Raw genomic sequence first — 27,293 nt, forward strand, 5'->3', positions numbered from 1 at the left:
TCCTGGGACACTTCTCAAAGCACTTGCCTGCAGTTACCACGCCATAAAATAGGCTTTATCTTCATTTTGGAGAGTTTATATGTACTGCCAAATGGACCAAATACCTTCAATTCTACTATTACTAATCAAACTGTTTTACATCCTATAACTAACAGTTCTACCACGCTTCACAATATAATGGAAATTTGTGCTTTGAGGTGTCTCTTTGTATTCAGAATACTTTGCCAGATGTAGTCAGATAAAGAAACTTTCTCATTATTCGGATGCATAATTCCTTCCCCATCTCTTTCTTTAACGGTGCAGAAAATGACCTCACATAGTTTGACAGTCAGTTCTTTGGATCGGATGAACCCTCCACTACAGAAAAATTTGAGTTTTTAGTCATCGGTCATGTCTAGTGCTGCTCATATGGGCAAAACCATTCTTCTCAAATGGCACTGCACTACATCTACAGAAATCTAGGTGTAGATTTCTAGAGTGTTTCCAGGAAAAGGTTCCCAAATTCCACAATAGGGTTCTGATTTAAAACATGCAATGAAAACACACAGAATGGCAGACCGGTTTTCTGGGGAAATTTGGTCCCATGTTATATAGCTGTAAAATAACTCAGCAAAAGTCAGGTGAACCCAGGGCTTGAAGACACCCCTATCCAAGGCCTCAGGAGAACCTGGGGAGGAAATGAAAGGGATTCTGAGGGTCCCAAGTGGTCTCCAGGAGGCTCATTTTAGTATGACCTCAGCACCTTAATTTCACTCTGGAGTGTTTTAAGCTCAGTGTGCTTTAGATTGGAATTGACCCCCGAAACCTATTCAGGACCAGATTAGGATGGGCCAAATCCCTAAGACAGCATGGCCCCCTTCTACAGAGTTAAGAAAACAGGATTCTACTGAATGCCGATTTGTGGAACATTGTATCTCACTGTGCCACTGGCTGCCTATCTGTGGAACTGGCTTAAAGCATCATAATTTTATGTTGAATTTTAGACTGCGAGCCCACTGTTGGGTAGGGACTGTCTCTATATGTTGCCAACTTGTACTTCCCAAGCGCTTAGTACAGTGCTCTGCACAAAGTAAGCGCTCAATACGATTGATTGATTGACGGTAGTCTCCTAATTCTGTTGATTTTAAGATTTTCACAAATAGGCAAGATGGTTTTGGAATTATTACCAAGAAAATACAGCTAGATTTGTCTAGCAGCAACCCCACAGCAGGTTTATGAAACAGTATAATCCTCTGATGCTAACCACTCACGAAGGCAGAAATCTTGGGAACTCTCACAAATACCAGAAAACTTCCAAAACTCACTACATTCAATAAGGTTCTACTTCATTCACATTCTTTAATATACTTTCCTCGAGGAGCAAGAGAGGTTTAGCTTTTTAGGCTTCTGGAGAAGGATTTGTGTGAAAGCTGAACATATTTTCACACGGCTATAAAGGGGCATAGTTAAACCATCCAGTCCTGTACATCCCAAATGGAAACCAAGCCATGAAATCAGTATATGGTCACATCAGACAGATTATTAATTCCCAGTCAATCTGAACCTAAGCAGGAAGATCACCCCTGAAGGGAAGGCCAGGAATCAGCCCCGGCAGAGTTGGGATACTGCTGTCTCAGGCCTGTTCTATTCCGTTCAGCCATCCGCTTGCTCTCTCATTCCCAAACCTGATCTACCCTCCCTAAGTGGGAAGGAGGACTAAAGAAAGCAATGGGGAGGGGAAGAAGAGAGTGGGGCAGAAGGGAAAAGGCCAATGGGAAGGACAAATAGGGTACTGGAGGGGAAGAAAGGAAAAAGAGGAGAGGCAAAAAGGAAAGAGGAGGAAAAGAGAAGGACTATGGCTTAGTGAAAATCAATCAATCAATCGTATTTATTGAGCACTTACTGTATGCAGAGCACTGGACTAAGCGCTTGGGAAGTACAAGCTGGCAACATATAGAGACAGTCCCTACCCAACAGTGGGCTCACAGTCTAGAAAAGAGCAAGGGCCTGGGAATCAGAGGACCCGGGTTCTAATCCTGGAGCTGTCAACTGTTAGTTATGTGAGCTTGGGCAAGTCACTTCACTTCTCTGTGCCTCAGTTTCCTCATCTGTAAAAATGGGGATTAAATCCTATTTTCTCCTACTTAGATTGTGAGCCCTATGGTGGACAGGGATTGTGTCCTAAACTGATGACCTTGTATCTATGCCATCACTCAAAACGGTGCTTGGCACATAGTAAGCGCTTAACAAATACCATGATAATTATTATTATTAATTATTATGGTATTTGTTAAATGCTTACTATGTGCCCAGCACTGTTCTAAGCGCTGGGGTAGATACAAGGTAATTAGGTTGTCCCATACAGACTCACAGTCTTAATTCCCATTTTACAGATGAGGTATCTGAGGCACAGAGAAGTTAAGTGGCTTGCCCAAAGTCACAGAGCAGACAAGTGGCGGAGCCAGGATTAGAACCCCCGTCCTCTGACTCCCAACCCCGTGCTCCTTCAACTAAGCCGTGAGAAAAGCATTGTGGAAAAAAAGCTTTTATAATGTGAGAAATCGGACTTACTATTATTAGAAGGAAATAGACAAAGAGGATGTAGTTGGTAAATAAATCGATCATATTTACTGAACACTTACTGTGTTAAGGGCACTGTAATAAGTGTATATGTTACCAACTTGTACTTCCCAAGCGCTTAGTACAGTGCTCTGCACACAGTAAGTGCTCAATAAATACGATTGATGATGATGATGATGATGAAGTGCCTGGGGAAAGTACGATATAACAGAGGTGACAGACACATTCCCTGACTGCAACGGTCTTATAGTCTTCAGGGAGAGACAGACATTAACAGAGATAAATAATTACAGGTACGTATATAAGTGCTGTGGGGCTGAGGGAGGGTTAAATCAATCCAAGCGCAAGGGTGATGTGGCAGGAGGGAGTGGGAGAAGAAGAAATGAGGGTTTAGTCAGGGAAGGTCCTTGGGGGAGATGTGCCTTCAGTAAAGCATTGAAGTGGGTGGGGAGAGTAACTATCTGTCAGATTGAAGAGGGAGGGAGTTCCAAGCGCTTAGTACAGTGCTCTGCACACAGTAAGCGCTCAATAAATACGATTGATTGATTGATTCAGCCCAGAGGCAGGACGTGGGTGACAGGGTGGTGGCCAGGCGGATGAGATCGAGGTACAGGGAGTAGGGTGGCACTGACTGAGCATTCAGAGGCTAACTAGGACTCCCCTTTCCCTGCCCGATAAAATGTACTTCAGGAGGTGTCCCTCTCCCCAGGCCAATCTATTCCCCGACAAAGGTAAAGATTGGGCTTGGGAAGCAGAAGGACCTGGCTTCTAGTGCTGGCTTCGCCATTTGTCTGTTGTGTGACCTTGGGCAAATCACTTGAGTTCTCTGTGCTTCAGCTCCCTCATCTGTAAAATGGGGGTTCGTTCATTCATTCAATCGAATTTATTGAGCGCTATGTGCAGAGCACTGTACTAAGCACTTGGGAAGTACAATTCGGCGACATATAGAGACAGTCCCTACCCAACAGTGGGCTCACAATCCAGAAGGGGGTGACAGACAGAAAAACACAACAAGTAGACATCAAAATAAATAGAATTAAAGATATATACACATCATTAATCAAATAGAGTAATCAATCAATCAATCAATCATATTTATTGAGCGCTTACTGTGTGCAGAGCACTGTACTAAGCACTTGGGAAGTACAAGTTGGCAACATATATAGACAGTCCTTACCCAACAGTGGGCTCTATGTACAAATATACATAAGTGCTGTGGGGAGGGGAAGAGGGTAGGGCAGAGGGAGGGAGGGGGCGATGGGAAGGAGGAGGAGGATGGGGGGGGCTCAGTCTGGGAAGGCCTCCTGGAGGAGGTGAGCTCTCAGTACGGCTTTGAAAGGAGGAAAGATAGTTAGTTTGGCGGATGTGCAGAGGGAGGGCATTCCAGGCCAGAGTTAGGATGTGGGGCCAGGGGTCCACGACGGCGGGACAGGCGAGAATGAGGCCCAGGGAGGAGGTTAGCGGCGGCAGAGGAGCGGAGGGTGCGGGCTGGGCTGGAGAAGGAAAGAAGGGAGGTGAGGTAGGAGGGGGTGAGGTGATGGACAGCTTTGAAGCCAATAGTGAGGAGTTTTTGCTTCATGACAAGGTTGATAGGCAACCACTGGAGATTTTTGAGGAGGGGAGTGACATGCCCAGAGCGTTTCTGTACAAGGATAATCTGGGCAGCAGAGTGAAGTATAGACTGAAGAGGGGAGAGACAGGAGGATGGGAGGTCAGAAAGGAGGCTGAAGTAGTAATCCAGTCAGGATAGGATGAGAGCAAGACTGTGTTAAGACTGGGAGCTCAGTGTGGGACATGGACTGTGTCTAACCTGATAACTCTGTATCTACCCCAGCACTTAGAACAGCACCTGGCACATAGTAAGTGCTTAATGAATACTACAAAAACTCCCTAAACATTTAGATTCATTTATTCATTAATTCAATTTTATTTACTGAGCACTTACTGTGTGCACAGCACTGTACTAAGCGCTTGGAAAACACAATACAGCAATAAAAAGATAACCCCAGCCCATAATGGGCTTACAGTCTAAAGGCAGGGGGATGACAGAGGAGTTTCTTTCCTTCTTAATCAGAATCTTAGCAGCAATGGTTTTACAGTCCCCTTAGTAGAGACATTTCACTGATCCAGGGCTGCTTCCTTGAAATTCTTCCCTGACCCCAATCCCTCTGATCGTGTGGTTTAGGAATTATGGGCCTTTCATAAAATGGTTCATACTATGGGAGTGCCAGAGCATAAATGGTTAATGATCAGGAAACTCTCAGGGTGAAATGAGGAAGAATATTCATTTATACCAGTATGTTAAATCTGCTCACTTAGGTTTGAATATCATTGAAATCACTCTCATTATTAACAGTCATTTTTGTTACTACAGGTGTTTCCATTACACAATTTGAATATAACACCATGGAAAAAATCTGGGAACATTCTTCCCACTGCACAGGTTTGCTCTAGGGATAACTCCATTCACAAGTTGGTGTAAGGAGATAAGAGAGAAGAGAAGCAGTGCGGCTCAGTGGAAAGAGCCCGGGCTATGGAGACAGAGGTCATGGGTTCGAATCCCGGCTCCGCCACATGTCTGCTGTGTGACCTTGGGCAAGTCACTTCACTTCTCTGTGCCTCAGTTCCCTCATCTGTAAAATGGGGATTAAGACTGTGAGCCCCCCCGTAGTACAAGCTGATCACCTTGTAACCTCCCCAGCGCTTAGAACAGTGCTTTGCACATAGTAAGCGCTTAATAAATGCCATAAAAAAAAAAGCAACGGCCTAGTGGACAGAGCCCTGGGAGCCAGAAGGACCTGGGTTCTAAATCCAGCTCTGCTATTTGTCTGATTTTGAGCAAGTCACTTCACTTCTCTGTGCCTCAGTTACCTCATCCGTACAATGGGGATCATCCGTACAATGGGGATTAAGACTGTGATCCCCATGTGGGGCAGAGACTGTGTGCCATCTGATTATCAAACCCGATTGGCTTATATTCATTCAGTCATATTTATTGAGCACCTACTATGTGCACAGCCCCCCTGTATTAGGTGCTTGGAAAGTACAATTCAGCAATAAAGAGAGACAATCCCTGCCCACACGGGGCTTACAGTCTAGAACCTACCCCAGTTCTTAGATCAGTACCTGGTACAAAGTAAGCGCTTAGCAAATACCATAAAAAACCTCCCCAAACTCTCACTCTTTCTGGCTTCCAGCTCCAGGAGACCGAGAGATAGAGGGGGCTGGGCTCCCCAACATGCCCTAGCTCCCATTACTAGCCAAAAGGGCTACTGCCACTGCCACCACTTAAAAAAACAACAACTTCATACTAGAATGGCCATTCCAGAGCTTTTTATTTTACTGGAGCCAAATTCCAACACATTGCGGTTTACTTCTGGTACTGCCTCCTAATGATAATAATATTCGCGGTATTTGTTAAGTGTTTACTATGTGCCAAACACTGTAGCAAGTGCTGGGGTAGAAACAAGATCATCAGGTCCCACTTGGGGCTCACATTCTAGCCCCCATTTTGCAGATGAGAAAAGTGAGGCCCAGAGAAGTCAAGTGACTTCCCCAAGGTTACACAGCAGACAGGTGCTGGTGACAGGATTAGAACCCAGGTCCTCTGACTCTCAGGCCTGTGTTCTTTCCACTAGGACGTACTGCTTCTCTACCCATTTGTCTGCTGTGTGACCTTGGGTAAGTCACTTCACTTCTCTGGGCCTCAGTTGCCTCATCTGTAAAATGGGAATTGAGACTGTGATCCCCATGGGGGATAGGGACTGTGTCCAATCCTATTTGCTTGTATCCTCCCCAGCGCTTAGTACAGTTCCTGGCACCCAGTAAGCGCTTAACAAATACCACAATTATTATTACTATTATTATTATCATTTCTACCCATCGTACCCAGTGGGTGCTCAATTACTGTCACTACTGCAAATAAAGAAAAGGGAATTGTTCCATAAAATGCATTCAGAGACTGAAAAGGAAAAAAAAACCCCAAAAGGTGGTGGACTAAGTATGCTGTAATTAAGTATATTTAATCCTTGAGTGTCTAGAGAAAAGTTATAAGGAAAAGACAGGGAGCTTCCCTGCTCACACCCCAAAGGTGGGACCCAAAATGAAGCTGACTCATAAGGGGGAAGCTCTTTGGAACTGCTGGGTAGGCAGCAGTCTCAAGCTTTTGACGAGGCTATGTCTCCGGGCACCTGAGGAGAAATAGCAGGCCACTTGGTGTGGTTGTTCCCCACTCTGGAGATCTGCAGAGCAATGTGACCTACTACGCTGCTGCCCAGATCATCTCTGTGCAGAAACGCTCTGGGCATGTTACTCCCCTCCTCAAAAATCTCCAGTGGCTACCAATCAATCTGCGCATCAGGCAGAAACTGCTCACCCTGGGCTTCAAGGCTGTCCATCACCTTGCCCCCTCCTGCCTCACCTCCCTTCTCTCCTTCTCCAGCCCAGCCCGCACCCTCCGCTCCTCTGCTGCTAACCTCCTCACTGGGCCTCGTTCTCGCCTGTCCCGCCGTCGACCCCCGGCCCACGTCCTCCCCCGGGCCTGGAATGCCCTCCCTCTGCACATCCGCCAAGCTAGCTCTCTTCCTCCCTTCAAGGCCCTACTGAGAGCTCACCTTCTCCAGGAGGCCTTCCCAGACTGAGCCCCCTTTTCCCTCTCCCCCTGCCCTACCTCCTTCCCCTCCCCACAGCACCTTTATATATGTTTGTACAGCTTTATCACTCTATTTATTTTACTTGTACATATTCACTATTCTATTAATTTTGTTAATGGTGTGCATTTAGCTTTAATTCTGTTTGTTCTGACGACTTGACACCAGTCTACATGTTTTGTTTTGTTGTCTGTCTCCCCCTTCTAGACTGTGAGCCTGCTGTTGGGTAGGGACCATCTCTTTATGTTGCTGACTTGTACTTCCCAAGCGCTTAGTACAGTGCTCTGCACACAGTAAGCGCTCAATAAATACGATTGAATGAATGAATAATCCTCCTCGCAAAAATTTATTTTAATGTCTGTCTCCCCCTGTAGTCTGTAATGCTCTTTGTGGGCAATTCTGTTGTATTGTACTTTCTCAAGCGCTTAGTACAGGGCTCTGTACACAGTAAGGGCTCAATAAATATCACTTGATTGACTGAAATTCCTTCTCCAGTGATGAGCTTATTCAACTGCTTGTCTGTGATTGTCATAAGCCCCAGAAACATTGAGGGTCCACAGGGCTGTCCTTCTCTCCTTGCAGGAGCACAGAAACTGTGTGCCATGTGGGATCACTGTGATTTGAGTGGAAGGGTTAACGAGATGATCTGGTTTGAGCCCTGACTCTGTCCTGGCTTGCTCTGGGCCTTTGTTTCCACATCTGCAAAATGGGGAAAGTAATACTTCAAGGAGATGCTGGGAGGATAAAATGAGGTAACTGCTACGAAAGCACCTGGAAAAAAAAAATAGACGTACTATCCAAACGAAAAAGTACAACAGGGTGTTTAGGTCCATCTGTGAACTGAAGCAGCGTGGCTCAGCGGAAAGAGCCCGGGCTTTGGAGTCAGAGGTCATGGGTTCAAATCCCAGCTCTGCCAATTGTCAGCTGTGTGACTTTAAGCAAGTCACTTCACTTCTCTGGGCCTCAGTTACCTCATCTGTAAAATGGGGACTAAGGCTGTGAGCCCCAAGTGGGACAACCTGATCAACTTGTAACCTCCCCAGCGCTTAGAACAGTGCTTTGCACATAGTAAGTGCTTAATAAATGCCATTATTATTATTATTATTATTATTATTATCAGATCCCACCATTGCTGAGGTCACTTACCTTGAAGAAGAAGCCACAGCAAACTTTCTGGTCATCATCAAACTGTTCTTTATCACTCTCTCCTTCAGATTTTTCCACAGATTCATCAGCCTTTTCTGGGGGTTTTAAATCCGAGAGGGAAACTTCAATTAAATTAACATTTTTGGGAGCTGGAGTTGGCAAGATGGGAGCTGGAGGAGGTAAAATGGGTTGCTTCAGCTGATCCTCGTTTGGTGTGAGGTGAACAGTTTCGGTGATGGGCTGAGACAGTACTTCAGAAACCATTGACTCAAAAGCTGTGATCTCTTTTTCTTCCGGACTGTGTCCTGGCTGTTCCGAAGTTCCTTTCGACTGCCCATCCTCCTTCCCTACCGCTTCCGTAGGTTTGGAGTTCTTAGACTGAGGTTCACTTACACGCTCCCCATCGTCTCCGAAACAGACAAACGATCTAGTCTGGATGGGAACCTGGCTTGGGGAAAACCTTCTCAAACGAGGAAGGCTATCGACAGACCGTGGAGGGGTCAGGGTGCGATTTAAAGGTGTGATTTTCAGTTCGTTTGGCCTAGGAGTCTTTTGCACTTTAACGGAGAAGGATGTGCTCTTCCTGTTAGAGGACTGCGGGGACGGATGAGGCGGGCGCGGGGATTCTGCAGAGAATGGGGCCACTGGCGAAGACATTCCCGTTTGTCTCGAAGACTTGAAATCCCGAATCTGTTTCGGAGGAGAAGGTTGTGGGGGTGAGATGACCCAAGCCTGCTGCTCTCTCATCTGCATTAGCATCTCTTGCTGCAGTGACAAGCGCTGCATTTCCTGCTGTAGAAAATGCAGGGAAGAGTTTAATTTTTCGATGGATTTGGTGTACTCTAAAAGCTCTCCTTCGTTGAGGGTTTCCTCTGAAGGGCTGACCAAGTTCCACTGCTTTTCAGGATCCACGGGTGTGGTGGGAGACTTCAGCCGTTTAGCCTGCGGATTCTCAACACTGTCTTTGGTGCCTTCTGTCGCGCACTTAGTCACTGATTCATCTTCTTTCTGCGATTCTTTTTCTTTTCCTCTCTCGTGATACACCTTCTCATCTTCGGCGCCAGCGGCCTCTTCTCGAAGAGAGGAGATTCCGTCGCCTTTCTTTTTCACCACCGTAAGGAATGCCGTCCTTCCCATTTTCTGTCTCTTCTTAGTGAAAGCAGCTTCCATTTTCTTCTTCTGGGCTTCGATAGCTCGCCTCTTTTCCTCTAGCTTCATCCTAAGTTGTACCATTTCAGAGGCCAAGAGTTGGGTGGTATCTCTTCCCTGATGAAGGGATGCTTCTTCGGGTATCTGCGCCCACGCGACAACATGAGGGATATTGAGTTCGGAACCCTCTGGGGTTGTTTTCTGAGAACTGCTGCCGCTACTTCTCCCATCCGCGTGGTTCAGTTTCCTGAATTTCTGTTCCGCGAAGCTGGTCATTTTAACCCCAGAGCTGGAAGAAGCACTGCTGCCTGCTTGGGACTTGGTGCTCACCGAACTGGGACAGGGACTCAAGGCCTCTCTGTGATTGAGAGCTCGAATATCAGAGTCCTGAACAAACTTGGAGGGTTCTTCCAGGTCAGAGTCCAGGCTGACAGTATAGTCTCTTAAAGAGGAGTCTTCATCCATCGTTTCCGGAATATCTTCGGAAGGAACGTGAATTCCGGTATCCACTTCGGTAGTATCAGTCACAGGACTTAAGGCACCTTTTGTGTCTATTATAATGTCGGGACTAGTCTGATTCAACAGAAGATTCGAATTGAGGATACTCATTTCCTGATTATGAAGAAAGAACCCGTTTGTTATTTGGGCCGTTTGCGGAGATTTTTCAGTATCGTGAATGATCTGTAAGGCTTCTTCAATGCTTGGGGTCTCAACCTGATTGCCAAAGTCATCTAGATGTACCCTGTTTTGCAAAGCGCCATTTGGAAGTTTGTACTGAAAGCTCTGATTTGAATTTACTTCACTGGTACTGAGAGGAAAACCACATTTTGGATTTTCTTCTTCGATGCTTTTCGTTCCCTCTTCTCCATTGATTGGCTTGAAGGACAAGTTTTTCCTAATGTGTTTGGGGACGCGATTGTTGTTTACCGTAAGACCTTCATTACTAACGGACCTCGTCATTCCTCTGTTTGGAGTGGAGCACTGCATGCTATTTTCCTTATCAAAAGAAATGTCAAATGACACTCCATGAACGGAAGACCTAAAAGGAGGAGTTGAGAGCAAAAACGAATTATCCAGTAGTACCTTGTTTTAATTGCAATTGACAGTATGAAGGGGCAGTAACTTCACTGACACAGTTATGAGAGATCCTTTAGGGAAGGACGATAACCTACACCCTGCTACACTTTAGGGGTCGGTATGGATGGGGACAGGTTAAGGCTACTCTCCAAACCTTCTGGATTTAAGTCACCCATCTCTCAAATGCAATTTACTTAACCTCATCTCTTCCACTGCTTAAATGCTGGTGACAGGTGACTAACTATAAGCCGCAGTTATGCAATTCGTTTCACAGAATAAGTAGTTTTTCAATTTGACGATTACTCAAAAACTGCTTACCTTTTCTCTTTTGGCCAGGTGCCTACATGGCCATCGACATAAGACATAGACGAGGATCTTCTAATTCCTCCTTTGAAAGCAAAATACAAAAATTACTGCCAAAACCAGGTAAACAAATGAGCCATGTTTTTACAACAAACTCCAAGTCATTAATAATGCAAGAAAACAAAGTTAAAAACTGGGGCAATTAGAAATGGTTTTACTATATAAAAGAACACAGCTGCCATAATTATTTCAGCCACAGAAGTGGGAGAAAGAACACTGATTCATTCTCAGTCGCAACCACACTACATAAATCAGTATGCCTTGAGAACCTATGCCTAAAAGCTTTGTTCTTACCTTTAAGTCAGTCAACCATTACTATTTAGTGAGCGTCTATTATCTGTAGAGCACTTTCTAAGCCCTGGGAATTCCTAAATTTACTACCAGGATATTAAGCTTGGGAAGTTACCTGGAACAACTGAATGAGGTTGAGGTTGCTGGTGCCTGGCAAGAAGACGACGGTGAGACTGTGGAAATCCAGGGCCTTCCTCGCTATGAAGTAAAACAAATTTAAAATGACAGTTTTGGTCACAAAATCAAGAATTTAGGCGTATTTTGCACTGAAGACAAAGACCCATTGCTTAAACCAGAACCAAAAGAACTTCAAAAAGGAATGATGTAACAAATCTCCTTAAAAAAACCCAAAAACAATGAAAATAAAGTGTACAAGCAAAAATGAAATGACAATAAGATCACATCATTTCAGATTCTTTTGTAAAGAGATGGAGGTGCCATCTTACACATTAGCTCATTAATCTTTAGCAGTACCTAGCAGTAGGTACGCAGAAGTAAATGTTATTATTCCTATCTTACAGAAGGAGACAGAGAAGCACAGAAACATTAAATTACCTGCCCAAAATGTATAATTAGCAGCTTAAGGCCTCTCGGGGAAAATCCTTTAAAAATTGCTAATGATTTATAGTGATAATTTTAGTATTTGTTAAGCACTTACTACACACCAAGTAGTTGTACTAAGTGCTGGGGTGGATGACAGTTAAGCAAATCAGACATAGTCCTGGTGCCACATGAGGCTTCGCAGTCTAAGGGGAAGGTAGAACAGGTCGTGAATCCCCATTTTACAGATGAGGAAACTGAGGTAGAGTGCAGTCAAGTGACTTGCCCGAAGTCACAGAGCAGGCATGTGGTGGAGCCAGAATTACAACCAAGGTCTCCTGACTCCGAGGGCCAAGCCTTTAATTAGGCTATGCTGCTTCTTTTTTGATGGTAACGGGAGAGTGTTATTTCATGATAAAGAAAAGTAGGGAAGAGTACTGCGGCCCATTTTTACAGAAGGAAAATGTGTCTACCCCAACTCCTTCATGGACCAGTGAGGAAGAGAAGGGAGGAACTGGGGGGGAGGGAGGAGGGAAAGCTGGGGCTTGGGGCCTACAATAGGGACTGTCAGCTTGGTTTCGTGAAAGTGAATTTCACCACAATGTCGTGGCATGGTAATGAGGTGTTCATGTGGGTTTTGAACTGTGCCTCTGTCTCTGGGAGAGAGAATTTCTGGGTTGTCTTGCAGGCAAGAAAGAGCAATAATTCCTTAGAGAGAGAGAGAGAGAGAGAGAGAGAGAGAGAGAGAGAAAGAACAAAATAGATGCGCAACCTTGATATTTCTATTTTTTTTAAAAAAGAACAAATAATGGGGTTCTGATACTACCTTGAAATGAAATTCGAACTGCATGAACCATCTGCAAAGTTTCTTCTGGCAGCATTCAAAACAGCAGTAGAAGATGGATCTCTCATGGATTCGGCTAAAATGGAAGATAAAAACTCCAAATTGTATTTTTTTAGTGTGCATTTTAACGTTCATTTCCAGTTAGTAGATAAAGGAATCTGGGCAGAAATAGATTTATCTAGTCTGAAAACTCATAGGTGCATTCTTATGGTTTCTCTGCACATACCATATTTACTCCCATAACTGGTCCCATTTTGGGCATAATTTTTGCTACCCCAAAAAGGGGAGAGGCTATTATGCCAGGAATTAAGTATACCAACGAGGAGACCAGGAAGGGAAAAAAAGGAGAAAAAAAAAGAAAAGAGGAAAGGATGGGAGAAGGAAGAGAAAACCGACGGCACTTTTGAGGCTGTGTTTCTTACTTTTATGGCACTCTCCCAAATACTGTACGTAATCAACACTCAAGAGCATGACACAGGAATCAGAGGACCTGGGTTCTAATCCCAGCTCTGCCACTTGCCTGCTGTTTGACCTTAGGCAAGTCACTGAACTTCCCTGTACCTCAGTTTTCACATCTGTAAAAGGGGGACTCAATACCTGCTTTCCCTCCAACTTAGACTGTGAGCCCCATGTGGGACAGGAACTGTGTCTGACCTGATTATCTTGTATATACCCCAGCAGTTAGTTCAGTGTTTGGCATATAGTAAGCACTTAACAAATACTACAGTTATTATTATTAGTAATAACAATGATTAATTATAGCAGCCTCTCCTCCCTTCTTCTCCTATGCCTGACCAATCCCTTTTCAAAGAAAAACTCCCCTTCCCCACTGTGAGCCTCTATCTGTGGGTAATTTTTTTTTACCGTCTGACTTTCTTTCTTCCTACATCACTTTCCATTAAGGCTTCAAAAAAATTCCCCCCTGCAAGAGCCTGTATCCATGGCTTTAGTTCGTTCTGACCTTTTTCCTCTTCTTACTCCGGCACGTTTCCGATGTCACTATCACTGCTTAAAAAATAGTTTCTTATTTCCTTATTACAGAAACTCTTTGTTTCCTTAAATTTTAGGATAGAAGCAGAAAGGCATAATGGAAAGAGTACAGGCACGGCAGTCAAAGGACCTGGGTTCTAATCCAGGTTCTGCCACTTGCTTGTTGTGTGGTCTTGGGAAAGCCTTGTAACTTCTTCCTCTAACATAGACTGTGAGCCTCATGTGGGACAGGAATTGAGTCTGACTTGACTACCTTGTATCCACTCCAGTGCTTAGAAGAGTGCCTGGTAGAGTAAGTGCTTAACAAATACCACAATCATTATTACTTTTATTATTCACTCCTCAAAAATTGCGACAATTTTGGGTGGGTTAAGTTGTAGAGGCAATTACGAAAGTAAATATGGTATCCATTTTTCCTGTTAACCAATGTTCTTAATAATACTTGAATTTTCCCTTTCACAATACGGAAGTATACAAGACTTTCAGATATCCTATATTACTCAATGAATTGGAAAATATGGAAAACTTCATTTCTGAACCTACTCCTGGACTTGCTTAAAATAAAAACAAACATTGACACTTATCAAGATAAGGCCAGGGACCTCACTCCGACTCGTTTCTCATTTCTCTTTGTTGCCATTTAAACTGACCTTCCTTGCTTCTTGTTCTAATCTTTTGGCCGTAGTATTGCTTCCTGCCTCAAAAATGGCAAGGATTCCACTGGAAGAGGAAATGCCCTGCACATACTGATCATGCTTTATTAATGGCTTTGATGAAGTTCCCCATTTTGTTCCTTTGGCTTTTCATTTTCAGAGTTAAGACTTCTTGGAGATGCTAAACTGGATGCATGGATTTTAAACTGACGATCTTTGTTGTGGGCTTACACAGCCATCAACCCCCCAAAACCTGGCCCTGACCAATCTAATACCTTGCAGGTACTGCCACAAACTCTAACTGTAGCTCCTTCATTATTTTATAGTACTTTTATCTTGGCATAAACTTTTCCCTACAAAATGCCAAGGGAGAACAACTGAGAACAAACTAGGAACTATTCCCATCAGTTTGGCTATCTGCAATCGTATCCCGTCTGTTCCAGGAGTAGGTTCCAAGTGTGGGTCACGAGGGTGAAAAGATTCACAGTAATTCCCAACTAAATAACATAATTTTAGAATTTTGAGGAGAGAAAACCAAAGTCAACATCCGAGATCAGGATGTCACAGGAAATGTGGAAAGATGGGGAAAGGAGTTCAAAACCTGAAGGCTTTTGAGGTCAAACCTCACTTCCCCATTTCCCACTTCTGTCATCTCTTTCTCGACTCCTTCCCCATCTCGTCAGCCCCATGATTCCATGTGGTTTTGGTATCAAGACTTTCCAAATCTGTTCAAGTCTTTGGATGAACCGGCAATCGCATTCCCTATTAAGGGCAGGGCTAAGTCTGTTTCTAGGTATTTATTCTACAGGCATGGATGAAATCCAATGTATCATTACCTGGTGGATGAATGACAACCCGTGGCTGTACAAACGATGGTTTCACAACTTCAAACCACCAGAACAGCTCGGCCAGGAACACCAAATAATTACTCTGCAAGAAGGTTAAGAAATTATAATTAAAATTAAAATCACACTAATTCTTATTCTGAATCAAATGAGAGCATGCTCAATTTTCTTCCAATTTTTGATATTAGGATGATGACCCCATTAGAAAGGAAGACTGCTGGGATAGGTCTTTTTGGACTAGTGGTGAAGAACCCCCAACATTTCCCAGGTCCTGTCCCACGGCCCAGGCAAATTCATTTCTCTAGGTGCCGGGGTGTCCATTTCTATAAACACATTTTCCCTAGTCCCATAAATTCTATAATTAATCAATGAATCAAACAATCCATGCTATTTATTGAGAGCTTACTAAGTGCTAAGTACTGTACTGTACTGTGTACATGGTACTGTACTAAGCACTTGGGAGAGTACAATATAACAATGTTGGTAGACATGTTCCCTGCCCACACTGAGCTTACAGTCTGTAATTAATAACTGTAATCCTCTCAACAACCTGAAGGTAATTAAACATGCATTAAAAAGAACTGCATTACAGCTCTAAACTGAGTAAGGTAAAATGTCACTCATAAAAACAAAGTACTGAATTGGGGGACACCAAGTAGCTCCCGTGCTGAAGAGGTGTCCCTGATCGGTGGGTATGCCCAAATTCAAGTTCGCCAAGCAACAGTCAAAAAGGCAGGATTAAATGTTGTTTAATTTTAACTGGTAGGTTATTTCAGGGAGCTACAGGTTTTACAGACAACATTCATACAGAAGTCCTTGAACTGTGAAGGGAGTCTAACCATAGATCCGTCTCAGTTCTCCAAGAGGCTATGTATTGTTAAGGAAGGCTCCTGGTTGAGTCTTCTGAAAGGGTTCCCCGCGGAACAGTCTTATTTAATGAGTGATGGGGATTACCGACTCTTTCCTCCAACCTGCAGGTCCATTTCAGGGGCAGAAAGTGGATGGAACTGAAGCCGGCGTATGTGAGAGTCGATTAATCAATGATCATTACTGAATGCTTATTGTATGCAGAGCACTATACTAAGCACTTAAGAAGCAGAGTTGAAAAAGACAATTTCTGACCAAGTAGCTTACTGGGGAGACAGACATTGAATTAAATTACAGATAGTGGAAATGGGAGAGGGTAACGACAGACACATTACATACTGTGGGGCTGGGGGTGGGACGAATAATGAGGGCTTAAAGGAGATGGATCCAAGTGCATAGGCGACAGGAGGCAGGGTGAGTAAGGAAAATGAGGTCTTAGTCAAGGAAGGCCTCTGGGAGGAAATGTGATTTTAGTAGAGCTTTGAAGGTGCCGAGAGGTGGTTTGTCTTCTATAAAAGGGGAGGGAATTCCAGGCCAGAGGGAGCATGTGGACAAGGGGTTGGTAGTGAAATAGACAAGATCTAAGTACAGTGAGTAGGTTAGCATTAGAAGGAGGGTTTCTTTTGCACCACATAAGAGGCATTGTAGCACGAAAACCCCAGTCTCAGAATCCAAGACTGACAGTTGGAATACACTTCTGATCCAAGAAACATTCGGTTTCTTGAGCGGTTTCCCTGTTGTCACCTATGACAATACTCAGCATGAAGTGATAGAGCACCCTGCTAGACATAAACTCCTCAAGTGTAGTGATGCTACTACTTTTAGTATACTCATGTAAGAGCTCTGCCCACAGCACAGAAGGCACTCAGAGAATACCACCGATAGATAGGACAAGATCTTCAACAAACTGTTCCTGAAATACAGTCATCTCCCCAGTACTGAAGCAAACCTCATATTCCTTCACTCATTCATTCAATCATATTTATTGACCACTTACTGTACGTGGAGCACTGTACTAAGTGCTTGGGAGAGTGCGATACAACAGTAAACATACACGAGGTAAGCAAACACATACACAAATACCATCATTATTATTATTATACACATTCCCTGCCCACAATGAGCTTACAGTCTGGATTACCGCAGCCTCATCAGGGAGAACATGTGAAGAGAATGGATGACTGCGGATTCCCTACCTGCTGCTAAGTGGTGAGCAGAAAGGAGATGCCCTCAAGAATTAAAAGCATAGTGAAGCAGAGTCTAAGACAATTTTGGGTGGACCACCATCCAGGCGCACCAGTCTGGGAGACAACAAGTGGGAGAGGGCCTGCTCTCCTTGAGTGGAGGATTTACGTACATTGGGGTAGAACGATGCTACCTTGAAAACACAAAGAGGCTCTTTTTCAGGCTAATTAACGCAGCAAGGATCACTTATCAATCTATGATATTTACTGAGCATTTACTGTGTACAGAGCACTGTACTAGGTATTTGGGGGAGCACACTATGAACGAATAGGTAGACACCCTGCCCACAAGGTGTACACCCGAAGAGGAAGTGAGTACAGCGGGGAGAGTATTAGCATTCTTTATCAGTAGTGCCATCTTTCAATATTATGGAAACAAGTGCGGGTATGCATGTGTCTGCTTCAAAGTCTTATCGAAGGCACATCTCCTTCAAGATCAATCAATCAATCAATCGTGTTTATTGAGCACTTACTGTGTGCAGAGCACTGTACTAAGCACTTGGGAAGTACAAGTTGGCAACATAAAGAGGCCTTCCCAGACTAATCCCCACTTTTCCTCACCTCCAACCCCCTTCTGCATTGCCCTGACTTGCTCCCTATGCTGTTACCCCATCCCAGCACCAGAGCACTTATGTACATAACCTGTAATTTATTTGTATTGACAGCTGCCTCCCCCACTCTAGACTGTGAGCTCATTGTGGGCAAGAAATGTCACTGTTTATCATTGCATTGTACTTTTCCAAGCGCTTAGTACAGTGCTCTGCACACAGTAAGTGCTCAATAAATATGATTGAGCGCTTACTTATGTGTAAGGAGCAGCATGGCCTAATTGAAAAGCACATCACCCTATTGATCCTGATACACTGACTAGCTTCCCATGCATACATTCATTCATTTATTCAATCATACTTACTGAGCACTTACTGTGTGCAGAGCACTGTACTAAGTGCTTGGGAAAATATAATATAGCAATAAAGAGAGTCAATCCATGCCCACAAGCTCACAGTTTGGGGCGGGGTTGGGGGAGAGACATCAATACAAGCAAACAGACATCAATAAAAATAAATAAAATTACAGATATATACATAAGTGCTGTGGGGCGGGGAGGGGGGGAAGAGCAAAGGGAGCAAGTCAGGGTGATGTGGAAGGGAGTGGGAGATGAGGAAAAGTGGGACTCAGTCTGGGAAGGCCTCTTGGAGGAGATGGGCCTTCAGGAAGGCTTTGAAGGTGGGGAGAGTAATTGTCTGGCATCTTTGCACATCTGACGTAGGGGTGGGGCAGAGGGTGGTGCATGGGTGGGATTGGATAGGAGTGAGCTTCTGGGAGCCGGTGAAGGCATGGAGGATGAGGGGCGGCTCTGGGAAAGAAGGCAAGAATGGGGTGAGGGAGCGGTGATGTGATCATTTTTTTCTTCTAAAACTGTATGCACTTAGTACTTACATCGGGTGCTGTTTTCACGCCACATTTTGGAGCTCATTGTGGGCAGGGAACATGTCTACCAACTCTGTTATATTCTCCCAAGTGCTTCGGACAGTGCTCCAGTAAGCGCTCAGTAAATAAGAATGATTGATTTGTTGATAAGATGCTCTCTTGACCCCATGACTCCCTCCAGTTATCACCCCATTTCCTTCCTATCATTCCTCTCCAAACTCCTTGTTTACGCCCACTATTAGGGCAGATTCTTCCAACAAAGCACATCGATCTGGATAGAATACGATGGAATGTTGGAAGAAACCATCATATACCTACCACATGAATCGTCAGGAATGTAATCCCTGCATTTTAGCAAAACCGAGCGTACAATCCTGTCTAGCAGGGGGATGCCCCTACAATGTACAGTTTGGACAGCGTACCTCTATGCTGTTCCGGTCTGCTCATTTGGTTCTTGTGTGTGTGTGTGTGTGTGTTCTCTTAATTGACCACACACGACAAATCTTTAGGAAACAGAACTTATTCATTTAATGTACTACAAAATACAGTGGTAACAATATACAACAAAAGTTACCTTACCAAGAGAAGGATGGAAAGTGGAAAGTGTGCCATCAGTTAGTTTGGACATCACTCATGGAAGTTTGCAATTACGTGTTATCAAAGCATCAGAAGAAAATCTTATATTTATATCAGCAATTAAATCACAAAAACCATCTGATTTAGATCTTCTCCATGTAATAACAATGCACTTCTCAGTACTTTCAGCCTATTAAGAAGGCTAAGAACGGTCATGATATTGTGATAAAAAAACACGAGTATTTCCAATAGTGTACATGAAAAAAGAAATCCCAGCATTCAAAATATTTGCTTTTTCTCTGAGGGCAAGGGATGAGTTTGTAGAAAAGAATAAAGAATACTAGTGCTTTTATTTTATAACCTGGGCATACTTTATGGGAGGAAGCTTCTGGAATTCTACTGTACATAATGAAAGGCTATTTAACTCAGAGAGTTAACTTTCTGCAGTGTCAGAGATTCCTTTTTTAAAAAAATTACTGGATTAATTATGGTATTAGTATGGCCTAATGAGACAATATGGTTTAGTTATAAGAGCACGGGAATCAATCAATGGCAGTTATTGAGTGCTTACTGTGTGCAAAGCACTGTACTAAGCCCTTGGCATAGTACGATACAATACAGTTTTTAGACATGATCCCTGACCACAAAAAGGTTACAGTCTACAGGTGGGGCAGGCATTAAAATAAATTACAGATAGGGGAAATGGTAGAATATAACTTGCATCTACCCCAGCGTTGAATACAGTGCCTGGCACATAGTAAGCATTTAACAAATACCACAGATATTATAAGGACAGGGACCCAGGAAATCTAGACTCTAATCCTAGCTTGGCACCAACCAGATGTTTGACTACGGTTGACTATGACCTTTCTGAGCCTCAGTTTCCTTGTATGTAAAATACCCATTCATTTCTGCATCTGTTTTGATTAGCTTGAACCTTCCCCACACTTAGCACAGTGCTTGGTGCATGGTAAGTGATTAACCTCCCTTAACTGTAGGAATCCCTCATGGCTCAGTTCTGGATCCCTGTCTATTCTCCATGTACACCCACTTCCTTGGGGAACTCATTCATTCATTAAATCGTATTTATTGTGACCACTGTACTAAGTGCTGGGGAAAGTATAATACAACAATAAACAGTGACATTCCCTGCCCACAACGAGCTTACAGTCTAGAGACTCCCTTGGCTTCAACCACCATCTCTATGTGGATGATTTCCAAATCTACATCTCTAGCCCTAAACTCTCTCCTCTGCAGTCTTGCATTTCCTTCTACCTTTAGGACATCTATACTTGGATATCCCGCCAACACCCCTAAACTTACCATGTCCCAAACAGAACACCTCACCTTCCCATGCAAACCCTGTCCTCCCCATGACTTTCCCATCACCATCCTTCCTGTCTCACCTGTCACCAAATCCTGATGGTTCAACCTTCACCACATCACTAAAATCCTCTCTTTCCTTTCTATTCAAACTGCTATCCTGTTAACCCAACCGTTTATCCTATCCCGCCTTCATTACTGTATCAGCCTCCTTGCTGACCTCCCTGCCTCCTATCTCTCCCCACTCCAGTCCATATTTCACTCTGCCGCCCGGTTTGTTTTTCTGCAAAACCATTCAGTCCACATTTCCCCGCTCCTCAAGGATCAGCAGTGGTTGCTCATCCACCTTCAGTCAAACAAACTCCTAATCACAGGCCCCATCCCCAACCCCACAGCATTTATGTACATATTTTTAGATTATTATAAATTCTTCATTTATATTAATGCTTATCTCCCCCTCCGTACTGTAAGCTCGTTATGGGCAGGGAATGTGTCTGCTAATTCTATTGTATTCTCCCAAGCACTTAATACAACACTCTGCACACAGTAAGCACTCAATATATACCATTTTATTAATTTACCACTCAATAAAGCACTCAGCTTGACCCCACAATTTCCTCCTACAACCCAGCCTGAACATTTCACCCCTCTAATGCCAACCTACTCACTGTACCCTGATATCGTCTGTGTCACCGTCGACCTCTCGCCCACATTCTGCCTCTGGCCCGGAAAGCCCTCCCACCTCATATCCAACAGTGATCATTCTCCCTCCATTCAAAGACTTATTACAAGCATTCATTCATTCATTCATTCATTCAATTGTATTTATTGTTTCCAGTGTGCAGAGCACTGTACTAAGTGCTTGGGAGAATACAATACAGCAGTAAAGAGTGACAATCCCTGCCCACAGGAGCTCACAGTCTAGAGGGAAGAGAGAGATGTCTTCCACAGTCTTGAAAGACATCTCTTCCAAGAGGCCTTCCCGGATTAAGCCCTCATTTCCTCTTCTCCCACTCCTCTTGGCATCACCCTTGCATTTATATTTGCACCGTTTATTCACCCCTCTTTCTGTCCCACAGCACTTATGTACATATTCATTCATTCATTCGTATTTGTTAAGCGCTTACTGTGTGCAGAGCACTGTACTAAGCCTTTGGAAAGTACAATACAGCAGTAAAGACAGACAATCCCTGCTCATTCTTGGTTTACAGTCTAGAAGGGTGGAGACAGACATCAAAACAAGTAAACAGGCATCAATATAAACAGAATTATAGATGTATACATGTCAAAACAAATAAACAGGTATTAATATGAATAAATACAATTCTAGATATGTACATATATACACAAATGCTGTGGGGGAGGGGAGTAGAGCAAAGGGACCTAGTGAGGGTGACGTGGGGGGGAAGGGGGAGCTGAGGAGAAGCGGGGCTTAGTCTGGGAAGGCTTCTTGGAGGAGGAGAGCCTTCAGTAGGGCTTTGAAGGAGGGGAAGAGTGATTGGCAGATTTGAGGAGGGAGGGTGTTCCAGGCCAGAGGTAGGACGTGGGCCAGGGGTCGACCGCGAGACAGGTGAGAATGAGGTCCAGTGGGGAGTGGATTATAGAAGGGATGTAGAAGGAGAGAAGGGAGGTGAGGTAGGAGGGGGAGAGGTGATGGAGAGCTTTGAAGCCGATAGTGAGGAGTTTTTGATTGATAAAGAGGATGATTGGCAACCACTGGAGATTTTTGAGGAGGGGAGTGACATGCCCAGAACATTTCTGTAGAAAGACAATCCGGGCAGCAGAGTGAAGTACAGACTGAAGTGCAGAGAGACAGGAGTTAGGAGGTCAGAAAGAAGGCTGATGCAATAATCCACTCAGGATAGGATGAGTGATTGCACTAACATGGTAGCGGTTTGGATGGAGAGGAAAGGGCCGATCTTGGTGATGTTGTGAAGGTGAGACCGGCAGACTTTGGTGATGGCCTGGATATGTGGAGTGAATGAGAAAGCGGAGTCAACGATGACACCAAGATTGCGGGCTTGTGAGATGGGAAAGAGGGCAGTGCCGTCCACAGTGATGGGAAAGTCAGGGAGAGGACAGGGAGCAAATAAGCTGCGGGAGCAAATAAGTTCACCAAGGGAGGGAATATAGATGGAGAATAGAAGGGGACCAAGAACTGACCCTCAAGGAACCCCTACAGTAAGGGGATGAGAGGGGGAGGAGGAGCCTGCAAAGGAGACTGAGAATGAATGTCCAGAGAGATAAGAGAAGAACCACCAGGAGAGGATGGAGTCAGTGAAGCCAGGGTTCATTCATTCATTCATTCAATCGTATTTATTGAGCGCTTACTGTGTGCAGAGCACTGTACTAAGTGCTTGGGAAGTACAAGTCGGTAACATATACAGACGGTCCCTACCCAACAACGGGCTCACAGTCTAGAAGGGGGAGACAAACAACAAAACAAAACATGTCAAAATCGTCAGAACAAACAGAATTAAAGCTATATGTACATCACTAATAAAATAAATAGAGTAGTAAATATGTATAAGTAAAACAGAGTAATAATTGTGGTCCATAGTGTCAAAGGCAGCTGAGAGGCTGAGGAGGATTAGGATGGAGTAGGAGCCATTGGATTTGGTGACAAGGAGGTCGCTAGTGATCTTCGAGAGGGTGGTTTCAGTGGAGTGGAGGGGGCAGAAGCCAGATCGGAGGGGGTCCGGGAAAGAGTTGGAGGACAGAATTGGAGGCAGCGAGTGTAGACGACTCGCTCCAGGCTTTTGGAAAGGAAGGGTAGGAGGGAGATGGGGCAATAACTGGAGGGGGCTTGTGGGGTCAAGGGAGGGTTTTTTTAGGATGGGGGAGACACGGGCATGTTTGAAGGCAGAGGGGAAGAAGCCATTGGAGAATGAGCGGTTGAAGATGGAAGTTGAGGAGGGGAGGAAGGAAGGGGCGAGAGTTTTTATAAGGTGGGAGGGAATGGGGTCTGATGTGCATATGGAGGCAGTGGCACTTGAGAGGAGGAAGGACATCTCCTCTGAAGATACCACTGGGAAGGATGGGGAAGTAGAAGGTGGGCCCGAGAGGAGGTGGGATGACTTTGGGGAGCTCAGACTTGATGGTGTTAACTTTTCTAATGAAGTAGGCAGCCAGATTGTTGTGGGGGAGGCGTGGTGGAAGGGGAGGGACAGTGGCCTGAAGAGAGAGTTAAATGTCTAGAACAGCTGACGGGGTGACGGGCATGGGTGTCAATAAGGGAAGAGAAATAGTTTTCCTGGATAGAGGAGAGGGCAGAGTTAAGGCAAGGAAGGACAAACTTAAAGTGGGCATGGTTGGCCTGGTGCTTAGTTTTCCGCCAGCAGCATTCAGGGGCTCGAGCATAACAGCGAAAGAGGCGGACAATGGAGGTGATTCTGGGCTGTGGGTTAGTGGCGCGAGAGAGACGAAGGCATAGGGGAATGAGTGAGTTGAGTTGAGTAGTGAGGGCGGAGTTAAGCTGGAGTTTGGTCATCAAGAGTGGGCAGGATGGGTAGAGAGCCTCGGTGCGATGTGATATCTGTAATTTATTTATTTATGTTGATGTCTTTCTCCTCATCTAGACTGTAAATCTGTGGTGGTCTGGGAACATTTCTACCAAATATGTTATTTTGTACTCTCCCAAGTGTTTGGTATAGTACTCTGCACATAGTCAGCACTCAATAAATACAAGTGATTATTAATTACAATGACTTACTATTATTATTATTGGTTGTTAAGGACAGGGTCATTTTTATATTTCATTACCAATGGGTTTTCAATAAACTTCAGTCAAAAAATTAAGTGACCTACTTCAAGATTATGCTATTGTGTTCATTTTTTAAAATCATTACATGATTGTACATGCTATCTTCCATTGCCTAGGATGATGGGAAAAAAATTGCTAAGAAACATTTTTCCTGAAACGACATACTGTCATTATTTCCGCTGGGCAGCCAGTGCAAAACCACTGCTGGGAATCACATATGACGAGATCAGTTAAATCATTAGGTAGATTTGGGACACTTAAAAACAAGTGTCAGCATCACTCAAGTCAGCATAACTCTGCACTTAGATGCTTAAATCTCGCAGATTTATCACTTCACACTGCCCTCAGTTAAGGTCACCCTTTTACAGCCTACAGATCCAATCATGGTTGGATAATATCATCTACTTCGGTTTAAAAATTACTTTAAAAAAATGTTTTGCCATTTCTTTTGGAATTACACCTTAATCATAACTGAAAACCGAGAATCTGTTCGTGACAAAGAATTTGCTTTTAATCTAATGTAAACGATCACAGCACTATAGCACTTATTTGCTTGTTCTTTATATTCCAAAAGGAAGCATCAAATTTAGGAAAGGGCATGTAAAAAAGCCCTTCAATCAATGGTAATTCCTGAGCACTTACTACGTGCAAAGCACTGTACTAAGCACTTAGGAGGACAATGCAACACAGCTGGTGGACATGTTCCTGGCCCAGAAGGAGTTTACAATCTAAGACCCTTGGCACAAGAGAGAGTTAAAGATACAACAACAAGGACAGGGACATCGCAACTGCTGAAGAACACAACAAAAATAATTCAAATGGACAGACCTGAAGGAATTAGTACAAATCCAAATTTTAAAAGTTACTTTACGGCTTTATATACTTGAAAAAATAATTCTTTATGCAATATTTTGTCAAGTATATAAAGCTGTAAAGTAACTTTTAAACTTCTGTTTACTGCATAAACTATAGCTACTTTCCTCCGGCAGCACATACTAATTTACAATGGTGAGAAGTATTTGAGAATGCTGGTTTCACTTGTTTTTGCTTCCTGAATACCCGCCTCCTTCCCAGGGTGATGCTAAATACTGAAAGATTAGGAAAACTTCATACTCATTCAAAATAAAGATATTTCCTGTATATGTGTTGGCAAAAGGAATAGGAGAATTAATGTTCTACATTAGATGAAAATCTAAGGCAGCTGTTTTCTAGAGTAGGGTCTAACGGTTTCATTATGGGGCAGAGGAAAGCTGGTTTTTCATTACTATTTACAACCTTAATAATACTGTATATCTGAATCTAATTTCCTGTTTTGGATATAAGATTTACCTAGGTAGAAAATAATAACTGGTATTTGTTAAGCACTTACTATGTGCCAAGCACTGTATTAAGCGCTGGGGTCGATACAAGATCATTAGGTCTCACATGGGGCTCCACTGCTTGTCACTTAACTTCTCTGTGCCTCCGTTACCTCATCTGTAAAATGGGGATGAAGACTGTGAGCTCTACATGGGACAACTTGATGACCTTCTATCTACCCCAGTGCTCATAACAGTGCTTGGCACATAGCGCTTAACAAATACCAACATTATTATTGCTATTATTATTATCATTATTATTGTATTCTATGTAGGACAGTGAACAGGTATTGAATCCCCACTTTGCAAATGAGGGAACTGAGGCACAGAGAAGTGACGTGATTTCCCCAAGGTCAAGCAGCAGGTAAGCGGCAGAGCTGGGATTAGAACCCAGGTCCTCTGACTTCTAAACCCATGTTCTTTCCACTAGGTCATGTTGCTTCCCCACGTAAACTACACATTCCCTTTGCAAGTTAACAGTATTCCCAATTGGGAAACCCATGTGAATTTAGCTGAAAACCAAGTTATTTTCACATGTGAAAAACAGAACTTTAAAGGGGGAGCTAGTGTTTTCATGCCAGTTTGAGAAGAAAGGTGGGCAATTTTTTTGAACTTCATCTGCATGCAAATGGGTACGAGTACTAAAAAAGCTTGTGGAAGGACTACGATGAGTTTTTCCGAACTGCATACGCTTCCCTAAACTACAAAAGAACTGTACATTCATCTGTTAGTTTATTCCCAAGCTTAAAAAGATTCAGCTATATTTTGAGGGCCCTGAAAGATTCTTCGTTGAGAAGTAGGACACACATGAATGTGCTTAGAAGTTTTTATTTTGAATGAAGCTGCAGTGATGATCCACTAAGAGTTCTAAATTAGGCAGTGCCATGGAGTTATTACTGTAAGACTTTTCAAGGTTAAAACTGGATTAATAATTACTGTGAGCCCACTGTTGGGTAGGGACTGTCTCTATATGATGATGATGATGATGATGATGGCATTTGTTAAGCGCTTACTATGTGCAAAGCAGTGTTCTAAGCGCTGGGGAGGATACAAGGTGATTAAGTTGTCCCACGTGGGGCTCACAGTCAATCCCCATTTTACAGATGAGGGAACTGAGGCTCAGAGAAGTTAAGTGACTTGCCCAAGGTCACACAGCAGACATGTGGTGGAGCCGGGATTCGAACCCCTGACCTCTGACTCCAAAGCCCGTGCTCTTTCCACTGAGCCATGCTGCTTCTCTATATGTTGCCAACTTGTACTTCCCAAGCGCTTAGTACAGTGCTCTGCACACAGTAAGTGCTCAATAAATACAACTGATTGATTGATTGAAATGATGGACACCATAACTTAAAATTGTAAATGTATTTTCAGTTTTGCTTGCAGAAAATTTTTAAATTATTACTACTAATATTACTAGTTGAGAAGGAGCACAGCCTAGTGGTATTATTGTATTAAAAAAACTTTTCAAGGTTAAAACTGGATTAATAATTACCGAAATGATGGACACCATTACTTAAGATTGTAAATGTATTTACAGTTTTGCTTGCAGAAAATTTTAAAATTATTACTATTAATATTACTAGTTGAGAAGGAGCACAGCCTAGTGGTACTATTGTATTAAAAAA

General features: G+C 43.6%; 1 protein-coding gene across 4 annotated transcripts in view; it reads right to left on the reverse strand.

The window, feature by feature from the left end:
- Positions 1-27,293, reverse strand: part of CAMSAP2 (calmodulin regulated spectrin associated protein family member 2) — a 150,307-nt gene that overhangs the window by 25,423 nt on the left and 97,591 nt on the right. For all 4 annotated transcript variants that reach the window (XM_038744539.1, XM_038744538.1, XM_038744537.1 and 1 more), the window contains 5 exons: positions 15,098-15,191; positions 12,601-12,694; positions 11,350-11,432; positions 10,899-10,968; positions 8,355-10,542 (listed from right to left, as the gene is read on the reverse strand). In XM_038744539.1, the coding sequence (XP_038600467.1) occupies positions 8,355-10,542; positions 10,899-10,968; positions 11,350-11,432; positions 12,601-12,694; positions 15,098-15,191 (2,529 nt within the window). The remainder of the gene's footprint in view (positions 1-8,354; positions 10,543-10,898; positions 10,969-11,349; positions 11,433-12,600; positions 12,695-15,097; positions 15,192-27,293) is intronic.

This window comes from Tachyglossus aculeatus, chromosome 4, assembly GCF_015852505.1.
Source record: "Tachyglossus aculeatus isolate mTacAcu1 chromosome 4, mTacAcu1.pri, whole genome shotgun sequence".
In the NCBI taxonomy this organism is placed as follows: domain Eukaryota; kingdom Metazoa; phylum Chordata; class Mammalia; order Monotremata; family Tachyglossidae; genus Tachyglossus; species Tachyglossus aculeatus.